Genomic DNA, 20,778 nt, shown 5'->3' on the forward strand with positions numbered 1-20,778 from the left:
CATCGACATGGACCCACTTCATATCACAGGTCCTGCAGGGTTTAAAGAGAGCTTTCTTGTCAGACGTCCTGAAGAGTTGAAGTGTAGAACTGAGTATGCACTCAGGGAGACTCCCTTCCACACGACGTGCGGTGAAAATATGAGGAGAACTGGCTCTGCTGGGAGTGTTCTAGAGGGTGCCGGTGGCTGATTGGTTGGAGAGAACATTGGTTCTTTTCCTGTAATGAGGTAGATGGGCTTCAAAGATTTAGGCAGGAGGCCTTTTTTTTATTAGCCTGCTAATGTTATTTACTTATGGCACTACTTTTGCAATTTACTGTGGGACTCCTGCCTCGGCGACGCGGAATTTTTCAGGCATGTGAATCTATGAAAGATACCCCAATACTGTATAAGTACAGGTTTGGAAGTAACTGTGTCTATTGTCTTCGGCGCCGACGCGCCAGTCTCGACCACCTACACTTTAGCCTTCGGCGCGGCAGACTTTGTCTTGACGCCCTTGACTTGAGTTTTCGGCTCGACAGCCACCTTCGGCGCCGAAGCCTCCGAGGCCTTGGAGCCGACCAAAGCGATGCGCACTTTCGGTTTCGGTGCTGGCACCTGCGCAGTATCTGGCGTCGAGACCGTAGGTTTTACTTTCGGTTTCGTTTTGCCAGGGAGTGGCTCGGCAACAATGTCCGTGGCCGGGCCCGAAGGCGGGGCCGTGGAACCCATAGCGAGATCTTGGATAAGGCCCGAAGGCGATCCCTCGACCTGGGCCTTATAAATCGGCACGGCCCCAGAGTCAGTTTGTGGAAGCTCCTCATCCGAGCTATCCTCTATGGCCCCGAGGGCCCAGTCGTCGTCTCCTACCTCGTTGACGACTTCTTCGCCCTCGAATACCTCAGCATCCGCGTTGTATTCATCTTCGACGTCTGACGCGGGGTTTGATTCAGAAACGTCCTGGATAGATTCGCCCTCGACATCCCCTGCATCGAAGTTGTCCACAGGCGCCGGAGCAGATTGCTGGGCCTCCAAGCGCGCAGCTCGTCGAAGCTTAGGCGTCTTCTTAGACATGAAGCGGGAACAAGCCATACACTTGTCCTCATCGTGGACCGGCGAGAGACACTTGTTGCACACCGGGTGGACGTCGATGTGGGGGTACTTCGAGTAACAGACCGGACATCTCTTGAATGGACTTCGGTCCATGATGGACGGTCGATAGGTCAGGAGCATCGACTAAGCCTTCCGCGCCGAGAGCACGCAGGAGTAGAGAATCCGGCTCGGAGCCGAACTAGAATAAGTAAAGCCGAACGCAAGACAATCCCGACGTATAGACTAAAGACCTTTTGGTCTTAAGAAAGTTTTTATATCGATTCCAACAAGAGGGAATTGCACTGTAGTCCAGGGGAGGAGCCACCTATCTCGTGATACTTCGAAGACTCTTCCAGGACAACAATGTGCAATCATCCGGACCCAACACTAGGCGGCGATCTATGCACAGATATGAATTCAGCAACCCACATGCCTCGAACCTTTGCTTTTTGAGGAATTTGTTGAGCTTGCGGAGGTCCAGAATCAGTCTCCATCCCCTGACTTCTTCTTGATGAGGAAGAAACTAGAATAGAAACCAGTTCCTCTGAGATGATGGAACATTCTCTATTGCATTCTTGAGTAGCATCGTTAAGGCTTCTTTGAACAATAAGTGAAGACAAGGGGGAGGGGGACCACTGGGCGGAGTAGTAGGTGGCTGTTTGATGAATTCCAGGGTGTGACCGTTGGATACTAGGTCTAAAACCCATCGGTCTGAGGCAATTTCCTGCCACTTGTGAACAAACGCTGAAATTTTCACGCCCACGGGTAGGGAAGGTATAATGGTTGGCGCCCTGCATAGATCATTGCTTCCTGTTGTAATCTCAACCTTAATTCTGTGATCGCTTTCGACCACCCTGGCGTGAGAAACTAGTCGAAGAGGATTTGCGGTACTATGACTGACAGTAAGGTTGTCTATACTGCGATTGGTATTGCCTGTTTTGTTGATTTTGGTATCCTCCTCTAGAAGCAAAACCACGTCCTCTTGCCCCTCTTAAAATATCCGCGCCTGTATTGAAGTGCGCCTAACGATCTAGCAGTATCAGTATCCGTCTTGATAGCAAGGAGGGTCTCATCAATATGCCATATCTAAAATTTTGGTTTGCACTTCCGGCCTGAAAGTTGTGGCTTTAAGCCATCCCTGGCGTCTAAGCACTGCAGATCCGGCAAGCTGGCGAAAGTTGGTGTTCGTAATATCCAGAGCGCAATCTATAATTTCAGATGCTGCTCGTTCTCCCTCCAACAGAATCTTCCTAACTCAGCCATATCTGACGACATTTGACGATCGTAGCGACCGATTATTGCCACAGAATTAGCAGTTTTAGTAGAGGCCGCCCCCATAGTTGAAAACTTTTTACCTATAAGGTCTACTCTGAGACTTTGTCGATGACTTACTCGTCGACGAGTCTTCCTGGACATGTTTCTTAGCAATGATAGAAGTTATGGCTGTCGTGGAGACAGTGACAGTCGAAAATGGGGCAGAAGAAGTCACAGTAATCGTCGACGACGGAGTAAAAGAGAGATTTAGAATGGCATTTAGTCATAGTTTTATAAGTAGACAGCCTCTTAGATTCCTTGACCGAAGTAGAGGGTGGAGACAGCGTTGACCCAAAGGAAAATGTAGGTGACCTCTGTGGAGGGTCAGAAACATCATGGGACATTTTGTGATGTTTTCTTCCTTTACTTGAAGAGCTGTCATGGGATCTAGCTCTTTTGCTAGAATTGGAGGCCCTGTCATCCTCCTCGGCCGAGGAAGATTTAAGCCATGAGAGCAGTCTTGCTTCTCTATCCCTAAGAGTGTTAGTAAAGTAAGTATGGCAAATCCTACAACCCTTTGCAACATGCTTAGGGTGAAGGCAGTAAATGCAGTCCTTATGCTTGTCATCGACATGGACCCACTTCATATCACAGGTCCTGCAGGGTTTAAAGAGAGCTTTCTTGTCAGACGTCCTGAAGAGTTGAAGTGTAGAACTGAGTATGCACTCAGGGAGACTCCCTTCCACACGACGTGCGGTGAAAATATGAGGAGAACTGGCTCTGCTGGGAGTGTTCTAGAGGGTGCCGGTGGCTGATTGGTTGGAGAGAACATTGGTTCTTTTCCTGTAATGAGGTAGATGGGCTTCAGAGATTTAGGCAGGAGGCCTTTTTTTTATTAGCCTGCTAATGTTATTTACTTATGGCACTACTTTTGCAATTTACTGTGGGACTCCTGCCTCGGCGACGCGGAATTTTTCAGGCATGTGAATCTATGAAAGATACCCCAATACTGTATAAGTACAGGTTTGGAAGTAACTGTAGGAATAGATAAGCAGGTCTACATTGCCTAAAATTTAGGGTTTTCAATAGGGGCTTGATTAAAAAAATCCTCAGATCTGTATAAAATTTACAGAAGAACAGTACATGCATGGTTGATTGTTTAGACAACACATCACAATGGCAGTACATTAATTGACTTAACCAATTATTAGTGTTTGGGAAACTCAAACGGTGAAAGATATCTGGAGACAATACATGGTGGCAAGTGGCTGAGGAGTTCCCCAATGGCTGAAGAAATGATACATATATCCTAAATAATGGAGGCTCAGCACAATCCGGTTTACTTTCCGATAGCCTCTGAACGAGTGTGCTATATTCATGCCATGGGTTTTGCATCCCAAATATAGAAAGACAAAATCAATTATTGGTTTTCATCCAATCTCACCTCATGGAACTGTAGACAAGTATAGGTGATCGGCTTAAAATACAATGCTTTCATCCATGAATGGTACCCAGATCACACTAATACAACACCTGACTGATAATGGGGTAAGCAAGCATAGGAACCAGGTGGAAAAGGAAAATGCGATTTACCAGTATGCATCTGTTCTTGGCATGTAGAGCTGCAAAGTCTCACACTGAACATTAGATCGCCACCTGGTGTTGGGCTCAGATGATTGCATGTTGTTGTAGTCTTGGAAGAAGTCTTTGACGTCACGAGATAGGTGACGCCTCCCTTGAACGATAGTGCGCTTGGGCATCGACTCCATCCATAGATTGTTTTTTGCCATGATGGGAAATGATGGAGTTAGTAGAAATAAAGAAGGGATGTCCATGCGTGTATATCTAAGTAAGATGGAACTGGAACAGATACAGGTCCCAGGGAGGCGGGTGGGCATGTGAGACTCTGCAGCTCTACAGGCCAAGAACAGATGCATACTGGTAAGTAGCATTTTCCGTTCGAGGCATATGAGCTGCAGATCTCACACTGAGCATCAATTATACAGCAGTCTCTCCCCTAGCGGTGGTCACCTGTATCTGTTGCAATAGTTTGAAAGAGTTTTGAGGACAGCTTCGCCCAAAGCAGCTTGCTGCTTGGCTTGCACATCAACACAATAGTGTTTAGTGTAGGTATGTGTTGTAGACCATGTTGCTGCCTTGCATATGTATTCTAGGGGAATGTTTCCTCATAAAACCATGGAGGCTCCTAGTTTGCATGTGGAGTGCGCTCTAGGAGGAATTGTTAATGTACGTTTTGCTTTGTGATCGCATATTTGTATGCATTTTACAATCCACCTAGCAATTCCAGCTTTAGAGATGGGGTTGCCCTTAAGTGGTGGAGAGAATGCTACAAACAATTGCTTTTTTGCGAAAGGATTTGGTCCTATCAATGTAATAGAGAAGGGCTCTTTTCACATCTAGGGTGTGTAGAGCTCATTCTGCTACAGAGTCTGGGTTTTGAAAAAACACTGGCAGCTCTACTGACTGATTTAGTTGGAAAGGAGTAATGACTTTAGGGAGGAATTTGTTCTTAGGACCACTTTGTTATGGTGTAATTGTAAACATGGTTCTTGTATAGTGAAAGCTTGAATCTCGCTAACTCTCCTAAGAGGTAATAGCAATAAGGAAAGCTGTTTTCCACGTGAGGAATTGCAGTTCACATTTGTGTAAAGGTTCAAAAAGGTGGTCCCATGAGTCTGGTAAGAACAATGTTTAGTTTCCACACTGGAGAGGATGGTAACCTAGGAGGAATGATTCGTTTTAACCCTTCCATAAATGCTTTAATTGCAGACACTCTAAATAACGACAGATGTCTATTTTGTAGATATGCAGCAATGGCTGCAAGATGTAGACGTATAAATGAACATGCTAGATTACATCTTTATAAGTGCAGAAGGTAGCAGATGATATTCTGGATGGAAGCATCCAGGGGATCAATTTGATTATTGGTGCAGTAAATGGCAAATCTTTTCCATTTTGCAGCATAGCAAGCTCTAGTAGTGGGTCTTCTGGCTTCTTTAATGATATTCATACAGTCTGGTGGCAGGTTAAGGTAACCAAACTAAGACTTCAGGAGCCAGATCGCCAGATTCAGTTGACTTGGATCTGGATGTCGGATGTCTCCATTGTTCTGCGTTAGCATGGATGGTGTGAGACACAGTCTTTGGTGTGAAACTAGAGAGAGTTCTAACAGCGTTGTAAACCATGGTTGGCGTGCCCATGTGGGAGCTACTAAGATCATTTTGAGAGACTGTTGTTGCAGCTTGCGTACCACTAGTGGTATTAGTGGGATTGGCGGAAAAGCGTACGCAAATCTGCCTGACCAGTTCATCCATATCGCATTGCCCTTGGACAGCGGGTGTGGAAATCTGGTGGCGAAGGTTGGGCATTTTGCGTTTTCGTGTGGCAAACAGATATTTGTCTGGATTACCCCACTTGTGAAAGAATGGTAGAAGAACTTGCAGATGTAGTTCCCATTCGTGAATCTGTTGTGTCTGTCGACTTAACAGATAGGCTATCTGATTGTGAACTCCTGGAAGGTGTTCTGCTAGCAGATATATTTTTTGTGGAATGGCCCATCTCCAAATGTTCTGTGCAAGCTGGGATAGCTGCAGAGAATGTGTGCCTCCTTGTTTTTGAATGTAGTACATGGCTGTCATGTTGTCCGTCCGGATTAAGACAGTTTTGTTCTGTACATGTACTTGGAAGGATTTCAGTGCTAGGAATATTGCTAGCAGCTCTAGGTGATTGATGTGGAGCACTTTTTGTTGAGTGTTCCATCTTCCCTGAGTTGTATGGTGTAGGAGATGAGCTCCCCAACCGGTCAGGGATGAGTCTGTTGTCAGGACTATCTGTTTAACCGGTTCGAGGAACGGCCGCCTGCTGGACAGGTTTTTGGTGTTCCACCACTGTAGAGTGCGATGTGTGCGGCTGTCCACCAACACCAGGTCTGTAAGTTGTCCATGAGCCTGGTTCCACCGATGTGCTAGACATTCTTGCAATGGGCGCATTTGCAGTCTTTCATATGGTAATGCAAGATGTCATCATGCCTATTTATTGCATGAACACTCTGGCTGGGAGAGTGAAGGTTTTCAAACCTTGTGACTAAGGCTTGAATGCTCTGTATCCTGGCTGGACTGGGATAAGCTAGAGCTGTCTTCCAGCCTGGGACGTAGGTGAACCTCCCACGGCGTCAGGTCTCCTTCCACCTCTTTTCGGCGTCGAAGAACGGTGACCATACGGCGAGCGTCGGCCCCTGGACGTCGAGCGTCTCTTCCTCGGCGTCGAACGCCTTCTGCGCCTCAACGGCGATCTTTTGCGCCTAGATGTCGAACCTCTGCGCCTAGACGTCGAACCTCTGCGCCTCGACGGCGACCTCATGCGCCTCGACGGCGACCTCATGCGCCTCGACGGTGACCTCATGCGCCTCGACGGCGACCTTGACGTTGAGGACCTCAACGACGACATCCGCCTCCTCTTCGCCGACGGCGAGCGCCGACGCCTGGCTCGTCGACGCCGATCGCTCTACGTCGACGCCGACGAGGATGACGATGAAACAGTCACCGGGGACTTCGAAGGTCTAGTGATGTCCCTCGACGCCGAGCGTCGACATCGTTTGGTTTCAGACGATGGGGAACAGACCGCAGTCATTCCTCTCGACGCCGTAGTGGGCGCAATGGACCCAGGCGGAGAATGGTGACGTTTGCTGGTCTTCCTGCCCCTGGGGAGCCCCCCAGGGGCCTCAGCATGGGTAGAGGAAGCCCCTCCAGACCCACCTTGTGCCTTCAGTCTTCTCTCCTCGAGACCCTTAAGTCTGATCTTCTTCCTTTCCCTCAGGGTCCTTCCAGAGAAGCCTTGGCAGATAACACTCCTCTGGAACATGAGAAGCTGGAAGGCAGAGGATACACACCTCATGGTGGTCTGACCTGGCCTTTTTCCTGGAACACTCCGGGCATTTGTCGAATAAAGCAGGCATATTCGACAAAAACAGAGTAGGAAAACCAAGAAGAAAAGCCCCACAGTACAATAAAGTACTAAATCTGTGAAAATCAGTGAAAAAACACCAAATAAGTCCCAAAAAGGGAGAGCGCAATGCTCCAAGGTCCTGCTAGCAGGAGCCGGAAAAAAGAACTGAAAGTAAGAGGGACCTGCAGGGCATTCTGGGATACTGTGAAGTTCTGGAAAGTTCTCTTAAAGGCACAATATCCTGTTCTGAGCCACATAATCGCAGCCTATGGGGCTTGTCTGTCCATGTCTTCCTCTCTATCATTCCAGAGGGGTTTTTGCTGAAGGCAAGGGAAATCTGGACAGGCTTTGCTGTTTTGTGGATTTTTGGTGGAATTTCTAGTTGAAGTACTGGACAGTGTAGCCTGTTTATAGGCTGCATTATATGTCTTTAAATTCGCTATTAAGTGTCTGTGCAGTTCTGCAATTTTTCGACACTTTAAGAGATTATTTTTGATTGCTCCGGGGTCCACGCACATGGGCGGGACTATTCACTAGATTATGACTATACACAGAGATCCCCTACTACAGAATTTCTTACCCACTTTTCTGTTGTGATGGATTTCCAGACAGGTAGGAACTGTGTTAGTATCCCCCGACAGGAGTGGAATGCTGGTGGGGGAGCTGAAGGAAGACACTGTTTAGTGGTGGGAGAGGTTAGATTGTTGTTATTGGCTCAACCACGTCCCTTGTTGTTGTTGCCTCTGTAGCTTCCTCTAAAGTATCCTTTATTGGAGGATGATTGTGTATTGTTTTTAAAGAAAGCTGAGTTGTCTGCTCCAGCTTGTTTGGAGCCTCCTCTACAGAAGGAGCGACGAAAGGAGCCTAGAGTTCGTGGGGACTGCAAAGCTCCCATAGATTTGGCAGTGTCTGTGTCCTTTTTCATCTTTTCAAGTGCTGTGTCTACAGCTGGGCCAAAAAGCTGTTGTTGGTTAAATGTCAGATTTAAGATAGTAGTTTGCACCTCTTGCTTAAACCCTGAGATGCGTAGCCATGCATGGCGTCTAAGAAGGACACTAGTGTTTATTGCCCTAGATGCAGTGTCTGCTGCATCAAGTGCGCACTTGATTGAAGCATTAGAAATTAGCTTATCCTCTTGGATAAGGTAATTTGCTTGCGCATTATATTGGTCAGGTAGATGCTGTAATAGTGTTTCTAACTGATCATAATGAGCCCTGTCGTATCTTGCAAGAAGGGCTCGTGTATTAGCTATGCGCCATGTGTTGCTGGCTTGGGCAGCTATTCTCTTGCCTGAAGCATCTATCATCTTTGACTCTTTATCAGGAGGTGGTGCTTCCCTGAGGTTTGCTTGTTTTCTAGCGTTGGAAACGACTAGGGAATCTAAAGGTAGCTGTCCCTTAATGTATGCAGGGTCAGCAGGAGCAGGTCTGTATTTCTGTTCTATTCTGGGGTTTATGATCCTAGCACGTACAGGATCCTTAAACACATCTGGTGCATGTTTAATGACACCTTTGATCATTGGTAATATTTGAACTGACTTTTGTGATTGCTTAAACGTGTCTAATAAGAAATCATCTTCTGCCTCATCTGAGTGCATTGTGACTCCATGATGGATGGCAGCTCTATTAAGTGTCCAAACCCAATATCTTCTGGTGGAGATGGTTTGAATGGATATGGATGTGGATCAGGAATATCTGGTACATCCTGTGGGATTGGAGTCAGGTTGGTCTGGGTAGTTAAAAGGGCCATTTGGGTCCTCCCCTGGCCCCATAATATCATCACCATCATCATCATTATGAGGATGTGTATTTTGTGGAGAAAAATGAGGAGGAGAATTTTGAGGCGGTGAAGGAAGAGGATGTGGAATAGAGGGAGAAATAGGGGAAGGATGCATAGGTGATGTGGCAGAGTCCTTTTTCTAGACAGGCAAGTGTGGTGTAGGTGCTGTATCCAACTTCCTCTTCTTGTGTGGTAAAGCAGAGACACGTCCTGTTTCTGGGTCAATATATATCTTTTTCTGTGTAGGATCAGGTTGAAAAAGCTCCTCTTCCTCAAGAACTGCTGTCGGTGCGGATTTTTTCGGTTCCGAGCGTGGTTGTTGCTTTCCTTTGTCTTTAGCCTTAGGAGTTGTGTTAAAGTCCTTTGGCGTAGCTCTTGGCTCCGAAGATCTTGGCTTTGGAGCCGAAACTGGTTTCGTCGGCTTGGAAGCGTCGGAAGCAGGCTTTATTATTTTCTGAGCCGTTTTGTCTGTTGAAATCAACGGTTTCGGAGTAGATTTCGGAACCGGGACTTCTTTCAGTGCCGAGGGAGCTGGTGGTATCGGCACATGCGGTTTGCTCGGTCCCGAGCTACCAGAAGGCTTTTGAATTTTCTTCGGAGCCGGGCCCTCGCGCGTTAACCCGAAGGTATGGCGTCATCGGAGTCGTCTGCCCCACATACGATTGAGATCTTTAGAATCTTCCTCCGGGACATCAGGACCCTCGAAGATGTCAACCGGTTCCGGAGCCGATCTCTAAATGATGTGTCGACTGGCCCTCCGATCCCGAATGATCTTCTTGGATCGAAAGGATGCGCAGGCTAGACAGCTGGACTCGTCATGTTCCGGTGATAAGCACAGGTTACAGACCTTGTGATGGTCACTGCGCGGGAACTTTGCTCCACACTGGGGGCATTTCTTGAACGGCGTCCTTTCCATGAGCTGTAGGCCTCATGGCGTAGATAGGCCCGACGGCCCGCGTCGACGACTGGAATCAAGCTCACTAGATCGAGTCGATGGTTATTGATGTTGAAAGTTGTTTAGAATAGTTGAAGTAAGTTTTCACGCGTCGAACTACTTCGAAAGTAGTTTTTGAACCGAAGCGTAGAAGTTACAATCCGAACCCAGAGGTGGAAAAAACAATCTAAGGATGCGTCGATGCCCATGCGCACTATCGTCCAAGGGAGGAGTCACCTATCTCGTGACTACAAAGACTTCTTCCAAGACGACAACAACATGCAATCATCCGAATACAACACCAGGTGGCGATCTAATGCTCAGTGTGAGATCTGCAGCTCATATGCCTCAGACACATATTTTACCTGGCTAGGAGAAACGATCCCTTGAGGCTTGTGGATGAAGTCAAAGGTGCTTCAAGAGTGTGCTTGGTAGAAAATTAACATGTGACTCTCTTTTTATACTAGTCTACAGAACAGGAGAGAAGCCCTAGATTACACTGAGAAAGATTTCATACTTGCCACTGTAGCCTCCCCCCACCTAACTGTGGCAGGTAGGGAACAGCTAGACTTGAAATCTAGGAAAATGCATTGCCTATCTCCTCCTCTGAGATCTCAAAAGTGAAGATGCCAGGCCCTAAAGGCATTCTAGCACTGGTCTTTCACAGTTTCCCTCTAAATTAGCACCACCTCTAATTAATATATTCACCCAATCAGCCAAGGTCAAATATCCTCACCTGACTTCAGACAGGCATTGCAGTTCTGTTATGCATTTTTTGGTTCAAAGGGAATGTTAAGGTTTTATACCTGGTAGGCCTACCAGACAATCTGAGACAATCATAATGCCTTGGATCTTGTAGCAGTTTGTTTGGCATAGTATCTGGACTTGGCCTGCTACTAATGTTACACCCCTACTATATAAACAACCACAAGCTACAGTTTGGGTGAATGAAATACTTTTGAGATTGAGGATACAGGACAAGAATGCCTGCACTCAACTTTATTATTTACAATCGCCATTGAACTCTTGGTCCAGAGTCTGAGGAAGGATGATTTGGTAAGAGAGAACGACTGGCAGGAAGAGTTAAAGGATCATGTGTCACTGTCATGTAATGGGAGATCTTGTACCAATTTTAGCAGAATTCAGGTCTACAAGTAAACTGGTCCAAGAACATCATTCATCCAGTTCATAAAACCCTTGAAGAGACATTATGAGCCTCTAGTCTTAGGGCAGAATCAGTGAGCTATTAGCATCTGGAAATCTAAATCTCAAATTCTGACACAATGCTGGTCTAGCAAGATTATGCTTCTTATCTGCTGAGGGACATGGAGCACATGTGAGGAGTCATAATAAAAAAACAGATCTCCCTACCAAAGACGCACTTTAAAAGAGTGTCCTGTGGGAAAACAAAGTGTAGGAAATCTGTCTTTCCTGCGTGGTCACCCAGGATTTCCTTGCCTTTTGCTGGACCCTATAGTATTGCTGGCTTTAGAAATATGTGCACTTTACCCCTGCTAATCAGTAGTAATGGCTGTGCTCCCCCTTTTAATGTAGTCAAAATGGCATACTCCTGGACATGTTACCTTGCCTACAAGTCCCAAATATATGGTAGAAAGTATACCCAGGGCTTGGAAGTTAAATGACACCAGCGGACCACAGCACCTATTATGCGATCCACTACCGTGGCAGTGCAAACACGGCTTCAAGTCTACCAACGTAGCCTGATTTTGGAAGTGCAAAAAATACAATTCTAACGGTCAAAATAAACTCTTCTCATAGGTTAAAACCTCCCTATTAAATATTAATAATTCACCCCAGGTAAGCCTCGTCACCTACAAGATAAGGTGCGTTGCATTTAAAAGTAGGACATGTAGAAAGTTAATGTTAACATGTCCTTACAGTGACTAGCATCCAACAGCTGTGGCAGGCCTAGCTGTTTTATATAGAAAACCATGTTATGTTGAAAAACAGATTAAATTCCTAATACTTTATATCAGGAATGAAACTAGCTAGAAAAATATTCAACCTTATGTTCCGGAAGGCTAACTTTGCATTAGCTCGCGCACTTTTGCCAGACAGAAATAAGCATTTGAATAGGTGTCAAAGAGGTGCGAAGTGAAGAGCTCAGGCAAATTTGGGCAGTTTAAGGGTTCATCCTGAAGAGGGTTGCGATTATTTTAAGAGGTGGGCAGTCACCCAACCCAATTAATAATCCAATTTCTTACACAAAGAAGTGGCCAAATATTTAAATATTTCAAATAGGCTTAAGACCTGGAGCATCAGTGTGGGAGACATCTTGTCTTAGTACCACTCCCCACATGTGATTATGAGTCACAATGTGACCCAGCATACGTCACTGAAAGATGTGTGCTGTGCGACGACTCAACCTTGCATATATGGTGGCAGACTCATCTGGTACTTGGACTGTTCTTGAAGTCTGCAGGCTTGTCTATGCTCAGTTAAATTTCACAGGGTGAAACACCCCTACAGGTTGTAATACATCGGCCCCATGGTCTCCACCATTTAAGATTTTTCAAGATGGGATGATGTGGGACTCTCCCACTGACAGCTTTGGGACATTGCAAGCCTACAAGAGTTTGAACTTCACGAAGCACAATTTTACGCATAAGTAGAGATGCAATATGCTCGTCTCCTTATCAGAAATGCTCCAATAAAACTGTGGGATTCAATTCCCTTGAAACTAACCTTACACTGGGGGCACTAGGGGATAAAAAGATTTCTAAATCATGCAAGTCCTCAGTTAGCAACTCATCTTTCCTTCTAAGTTGGCGGCTAAGAGGAATGAACATATGCCTTAATTTAGAGAGATTGATCGTATGTATCAGGTTGATGCCAGAAACACCAGAACATTTGGAAACCCTGCCAGGAACCTTTGCAACCAGAATACTTAAATGGGATAGGGGTTCATTCTATAGGGGTTTTATTTGTTCTCGGTCTCCTTTTCTCATTGCATTTGTGTCTGTGGCAGCCCCTGTTACACTACAGAGTAACTGCGGTCAACACCTTATATGAAAGATAGATGTCCACTGCCATCTAGTTCGTACCTGTAATGTGATGTATTACATGTAAATATTGTTTAATAGAATCTAGTAAAACTGATTTATTTTTAAATTAAGATAGGTCCTGCAACGCGGGATCTGAATACAACTGGTTAGTCAAAAGATGTCAGTGAATCCTTCAACATGATGCTGTTTTTCTGCTGATAACCCATTATAATATAAGCAAGTTCAATTGTATCTGCTAACCAGGACTTTCCCTCAAATACAGTGCTTTAACCCCTTCTGTGCTGCGCGGATTTCCCCCCGGTGCTGAACGTTCCAATGGGCCTATGGAACCATGACGGAACGGTTCCGTCATAAGCACAGGCCACCTTATGCTCATGACGGAACCGTTCCGTCATGAGCATGGAAGGGGTTAAGTATTAATGCCTTGCACAGCCCGTAGTCCCTAAACTTGAAGCCCAATGTCAAGTCAGTGCATTTATTTCTGATGCAACATTATCGTGCAATATTGCTCAAGAACATCCTGCAGAACATGATAGTGGCACATTTCACACAAACTATAGCGATTGAGACCTAGTGGAGTAACAAGAATTTAATTAAAGAAGAATAAAAAATATAATCTGAAATGACGATGACAACTAGAAGAAATGTTCCATAGCCAACAAATTCACCTGTAAGCTAATAAAGACAGTCCACTACAGAGAAACACCAAAACACATTCTAAATGAGATTTAAATACCTCAGTAACAAATATAATGGAAATATAATCTGGCATGATGGTGAGATAAGAGCAATACTATCTTCTGCAGTACAATATATGGACATATTTGACATTTTACTGCATTTTAATCACTCGTCCTAATGATACAAGAAGCTAAAAAGAGTGAGCATTTCTAATTGTCTTATAGGCCATACTGGAAATCTGCCCTTTGAATGGCATGTATAGTTTTACATTGGGTTTTAGAACAGTTTTTTAAATAGTTTTTATTGGTTAATAAAGATAAGGGATTTAGAGCTATGTTGCATTTGTCAAGATATTAAGGAGGGACCACAATGTAATTTTTATGTTTGACTCTAGTGGTCACAAGACAGGCGAAAAAGCCAGCGAGTCAAAAGACATTGAAATTCAAGCTGCCAAGTGACTCTGATGTTTTCAGTTTACACAGATTGGTGCAAAATATGAAGTTAAAGAAGGTGCATAAATTACATGTATGTGCGGAGCTCGGTCAGGCATATGGAGAGGCAGAAGTACTAGACTACAGTGAAATACACGGTTTCTAGGCTTTTTAAAGGGTGGGTATCATTCACAAGAGCAGGGCATGGGAAAGAAACATGCTGTGAAAACTAAAACTATTAATATAAACAATCATATTGTATAAATAATTGTGTTTATTTCTAGGAACAACAAATACTTAGCATATACAGATTCTGAAAAAGTGGATTACTGAAAGAAAACTATTTGCCATACCCAGGACACAGGAACGATGTTAGCAGTACGTTAGTTTTCCATTTTTCACCACCAAAAGCTGTTGAAAAAAGGACACCAAATATAATTCAGCAAACCAATATCTTGTCCAACTGATCTTAAGTGAAAATACAAATGTTATATTTCCAGGATAGAAAATTCATAAACCAATGCATACACACATAATATATATATTTCTATAAAAAAGATTCATGCATTTCCATAGAATATGATATTAGGTTGTCAAAGTCATTTTAGAGCATACAGTTCCTAACTAATGATAACAGGTTGAATGATTAAAAAAGAAAGATGTTTGCTGCAAGACAAGATTTACTGATGGAAATCAGGCTGTGTATGTGTAAATAAGTCAAACATTCTAGGAATGCAAAAGACATGTTTCAAAGTCTTACATATTACATGAAATTGATAACCTACATCGTAATGAGCTAGCTTTTCAAATATTCAGGGTACTGTCTAATCCACTAACATTTGACAGCAACGTCTGCTTCTCCTCAGCAATCTAGCTGAAACCCATGGGTGTTTAAAATGTAACTCTAACAGGTGATAACAAGGAAAGGGTTACTGGGAGCAGTAATCAGCACTTGGCTGGGGAAAGGTACTAAGGACAACTAGAGATTTCTAAGGGCTAGTACTATGGAATGTCTTTTACTTTATGCTTTTCTTGGAAGACTATGTCGTCCTTAATTTGTTCAGTCACATGATGAAATGATACACTGGTGTGGTAAATATGCAAATTGGGATATATTTAAAATATGATTTTTTTATTGTTTTATGAATTCACCTACAATATCCAAACATTTTAAATTATTCAATAGGAGGTTCTTTTTTATATTTACAAACACCGAAAATAATGTGGTCATTTTTGTTGTGATTGGTGTCGTTGACGGGAATCTATTTCAAATGGAATATTTCCCAAAATGTTAGTTTTCAATTTGTCTGTTGCTAGGGAAAAAATTCAATGATCTCTTTTGAATTAATTCACTGGTATGTGTTACAGTGAAGAGCTTAAAGAAAACCAGAGACTGTTAAAGATTAGCTAATGAGAAGACAAAGTTGTTTATTTGTAATCCAAGTTTCTCAACAGGGATATTCTCTGTGAATGGATAAACTGAATAATATCTGCAAGTACCCGTACCTGCTAGATGCAATTTTGTTTAAATAAAACTGGAGGTTTCCAAATGTATTTACAATTAACTAGCCAGTAAAATTATTAAACACCACAGTACATTTGGCTGAAAACACTAATGTCAAATACCTCTGAAGATCAAACACAAAATCAGGAAATTGTGCCCTAATTCGTGTAAAAAAACAAACAACTGGATCCTGCTCCTTTAAGAACTTTGGAAGACTATTCTGAGATATCTTCTTACCTTTAATGAAATCAGACAGAATCCCATAGGAAAGAACTCCAGTTACAAAAAAAAAGTGAATAGTTAGTCTTTTTGTGCCCTCGACTTGCTTCACCGAATGATCACAATAATTTGTGTTTTCATGAAGTCTTGACAAGATATCTTTATATACCATGAATTTAGAGGAAAATCTTTCACATAGCTCAATGCAATCCTAAAAACCTAGAGTGATTGTGGCTACGATGGCCACGGTGGGGGACCAATTACTAAATCCAAGGTTGTGTGCTGGGGGAATTGTTTGGGGGACTTGATGGGCAATATGAATGTATAGGGTGGTACATCCAACAGTGAGATTTCTAGAGGGCTCAGTTGTGTCCCTCAAGGTCTTCCTCTACATGGAAACATCGAGTCAGGACTGCTGCCTCTACATTATGTAACACAGTGGCAAAGAACGTTTATTTGGAGGGGGCGCACTTAAGACCAGTGGGCCTAGGTTTCCAACCAAAATTTGTTTAATGTTGTCACCTACCAAATTAAGGTCTTTATGATTTTTTCTATGCTGTTGCATGTCACTCTCTGGACATTTTAGACTTCTTTTGTATATACTAAGACATTTGTTAGAGGGGCATGTGGAAAAACCAATAATTGAAATGAATCACTGTGATTACAGATACTGTACGATTCCAAGTTATAGAGAGAATTAAATGGAGGTTTGATAAAGTGGATTTTTCACTCACTTCAGGCCATCCACAAGTCTATGTACATTGCATAATAAATCCAAACGTCCCACTGTGTAAGAAGTAAATGGATTCTAAATGGCTGGGACTTTGTAACTCTCTTGGATAGACATGGAATGCATCACTTAACACAACATTTCCAGGTGTACGTACAGCTGTCGAAAATAAAGATGAATTGCTACCATTGTATGGGATTCTTAATCCTTTTGAGGAAAAATCTCCAAAACTAAAAAAAAAAAACTCACTCAATTTGAACTTTCATGTATACACAGCAAATCCTCCTACTTACATTTGTAGAATCTAGCAGCAACATATCCTGCTGGAGTTCCAAGCAGTACCCATAGGACTACTGCACACGTCATCAAGGCTCCTCTGTTTGCAGGTGACAAAAATCCCAAGCAGGCAAAAACTAGAATTACGAAATAAAAGTTAAATGTAATTGTCATCAATTACAGTAAAAAAAAAAAAATCACTTGGTAAATTATTCAGCATGAAGTCAGATGAAATTCAACAGTGATCCTCCTTTATCAATTAACTGTAATTGTCATAGACAATGATTGGAGCTAACAATTGCATGTCAAGCAAGTGAAAAAAAAGTTCCAACTGTACATTTTATATTATAATGTTAATTATCATGACATGCATATAACTATATTAGGTTGAATATGTGCATATGAAGGCATTAGTTACAAACAAGTTGCAATGCACACAAAGGATATAGTTTGACCTTGTTTTCTTCATCATCCTAACACCTGAAAAAACACATCTTTAATGTCTCCTAATTTTCTTGCACGTCACAGCCACTTTCAAGTTTCCACTTTCCTACCCCTGTTTCTTCAGTCACAGGTACTATTAATACACACCAACAACCCCTGATGTACAAGTCCTTCTAGCCTCCATGTAAAGCCTTTGTAGATATCATCACAATTGCAATCAAAGTAAACAATTTGAAACAGATAAGTAAACAATTCTTTGCCCTGCAAACTGTATGAAAAGTTCTAAATGATCTTCTGGACTTACAAAATAGGCTATGGTGAAATAATTCAATTCCTAGCTAAATCAAGCATCACTTTTAAACAGGTGGTCAATTTTTCATTCTTTGACAGTTTGTACATGCTGCACAAATTTACTGAAATAGGTCAATTTGGGCTTCTAGAAAACTATACAATATAAAAACAACCTGAAAAAATTGGAGTCATGTCATCCCTTTCCTCCCGGTTTACTGCATAAAAATCTAAGACAAATGTATATATAATTCCAATGATTACCCTAATAATGTGGTTAATCTATGCCCCTATTTTAAGATACATGCTTTTCACATAGTTTACAACAGAGGCAAGTCTTGCATTAATTCAATATGAAAAACCAACAGGTTTCTTACAAGAAAGAATTTTGAGTTCAGGGATAAATTACAGGACTACTTCACAAAAACAGGGCATTCTAAATAAGATCGGGAACATTATTTTTGACCAAATTCATAAGCACATAACTATAAAACCACAGAAAAATGAAAAGGCCATCCAGGAACTTCCAAGCATTCTACATTTCTTTTCTTGTAATAATAAAATAATTTCTCTTAGTTCATATTGGTCCCCAGGTTGGGTATTAACCAGCAATGTGGTCTTCCGTGTGGAATATGGCACGCCCTTTCAATTATATTGAAGTGTGTGTAATACCTTGTGCAGACAAGGCCTATGCACAGCAACATCATACATTTCGAAGAAAGAAAAATCCTGGAGAGAGTTAACTTGTAGTTACTGGTCAAATCCGTCTCACCCATAACCCTTAGAAACTACAGCACACTGCATAAAACCTACTTTTACTCTGGTTACACATGAAAGCCTAGGTCAACACTCATAAAACCAGAGTGATTACAATGAAAGATGCATTTCACTCACAGTTTGATGGTGAAATCCCCACTTCTTTAGTTTCAATCACATTACAGATAGAATAAAAGCATCTTGCTGAGAATTAATGTCAAACCACAGCTGGCACAAAAGGCTACCGTAGTCAAATAAATGTTGTCTATGATCAGGCAAGTATCAGCAGGCCTGATTGTGTACCCTCAAAAAGATGGCACCCATAGATTCGGAGTAGAGGGGACTGGGAAAGGCAGATATAACTCATGTGTGAAAGCACCCAATATTATTTAAGCGAGGCATACACTTGCACTCCAAATATGTTATGTACAGTCAGTATGTGTAAGTATAGTTTGTACCCTGATTTAGACACATTTCGGTCCACGTTCTCTCTGAGAAATTTCTAATTCTTTAAAATGTATTTCACTATTTACATGCGTTCAAAGATCTCACAATTGGGCAGCATACAGTTACTGTTCATGAAAATCCTTGATGGGCAAACACACTTTCACTTAAGTGGGACAGCTGTGGAGAGTGTTCCTCCCTGTTTCTGGATATAGTACAGGGCTGTCATGTCCGTCCGGATCAACACAGTCTTGCTGTACAAGTATTTTTGGAATGCTTTTAGGGCTAGGAATATTGATAGCAACTCTAGTTGGTTGATATGCAGTTTCTTTTGTTTGATTGTCCAGAGCCCTTGTACTGTGTATTGAAGTAGGTGGGCTCCCCAACCTGTCCCTTATGCGTCCGCTGTTAGTACTAGTTGTGGAACTTGCTCTTGAACAGTCGCCCCTTGGAAAGGTTTTGTGGGTTCCACCACTGCAGAGAGTTGTAAGCGCGACGTGTCTACCAACACTAGGTCTTCTAGTAGTCCTTGAGCTTGGTTCCACTCTGTTGCAGGGCACTCTTGCAGTGGACGCATTTGAAGTCGGGCATGGGGGACAATGAATATGCAAGAGGCCATCATGCCTATGAGCTGCATGAAGACTCGAGCTGGGAAAGAGTGTTGTGGCAGAAATTTGCGAATGAGCATTTGCATGCGGACTATCGTTGCTGAGTTTGGATATGCCTTTGCCACTGAGGTATCTAAAGTAGCTCCCAGATATTGTTGTGTGTGGGATGGTTGTAGTTGCGATTTTGGGTAGTTTATTGAAAAACCTAGGCTGTGTAGCAGCTGAAGTGTTTGAGACGTGTCTCTTACACACTGTTCGTACGATTTTGCTTGTATGAGCCAATCGTCTAGGTATGGAAACACGTGGATGTGTTGCCTCCTGAGATGTGCAGCTACTGTCGCTAAGCATTTTGTAAACACTCTTGGTGCTGTGGTTACCCCGAAGGGGAGAACCTTGAATTGGTAGTGTTTTCGGAGCCGAGCCGGACGCCAGGGCTGCTGAATGATTTTTTGGGTCTTGGCTAAGGCCTTTAGGCGATGCCTCGACCGGAGCCTTCTGTAACGGGGTAATTGGTGTCGGAGGCAATGTACTCACGGTTTGCCCTGGTGGGATTTCGTCATCGGAGTCCGAGGGGTCCTCGACGGTGACGATCTCTAGATCCGAATCTTCCGCTTCTGGAAGTTCTTGTTCATCATCAAAGATGTTGTCTGATTCCGGTGCCTGTCGCGGCATCTCTTGCCTAGCGGCCCGTCCGGATGGTTTTCTCTAAACTGAATTGGGCACAGGCTGGGCAGGTTTCTTCCTTGTGGTCTGGTGATAGGCACTTGTTGCATACTGTGTATTTGTCAATATCCAGGAACTTGGAGTGGCATCTTGGGCACCTTTTGACGGGCTCCTTTCCATCGACAGCAGGCCCACGTGGCGTCGAAAAGGCCCAACGGCCCGCGTCGACGACCGGGTCGAGATGGAAAGTTTGAGTCAAGAAGTACCGAGCGAGAACAATACCGTTGAAGTCGAAGGCCTTTTGGCCTTTAGAAAAGTTTAGTTTCGATTCCGAAGTTGGAGTATAGAAATAACACCCGAACCCAATGGCGGAAAAAAACAATCTGAGGATGGAGAAGATGCCCATGCGCACTGTAGTCCAGGGGAGGAGTCACCTATCTTGTGATACTTCGAAGACTCTTCCAGGACAACAAGGTGAAATCATCTGGACCCAACACTAGGCGGCGATCTATGCACAGATATGAATTCAGCAGCCCACATGCCTCGAACAGTAGTAATTGCGAGATAGAATGTCAAAAGGAGTGCCGTCCATGTATAGATCGCCAAGTGTATGAATCCCGGCAGCATACCAGTATGTAAGTATACTATTGGGGTGCCCATTTTATGTCTTGGGTCAGTAAAAGGGGCAGTGCTGGCGGATATGGA

The 20,778-nt window shown here is 43.4% G+C and overlaps 1 protein-coding gene across 1 annotated transcript in view; it reads right to left on the minus strand.

Annotated features, from left to right (window-relative positions):
- TM9SF2 (transmembrane 9 superfamily member 2) overlaps positions 1-20,778 on the minus strand; it is a 395,116-nt gene that overhangs the window by 145,979 nt on the left and 228,359 nt on the right. Inside the window, exons 11-12 of the mRNA XM_086934380.1 lie at positions 16,888-17,007; positions 14,495-14,552 (exon numbers count right to left, since the gene is read on the minus strand). Of these exons, the coding sequence (XP_086790506.1) occupies positions 14,495-14,552; positions 16,888-17,007 (178 nt within the window). The remainder of the gene's footprint in view (positions 1-14,494; positions 14,553-16,887; positions 17,008-20,778) is intronic.

Source organism: Lissotriton vulgaris, chromosome 8 (genome assembly GCF_964263255.1).
Source record: "Lissotriton vulgaris chromosome 8, aLisVul1.2, whole genome shotgun sequence".
NCBI classification, from domain to species: domain Eukaryota; kingdom Metazoa; phylum Chordata; class Amphibia; order Caudata; family Salamandridae; genus Lissotriton; species Lissotriton vulgaris.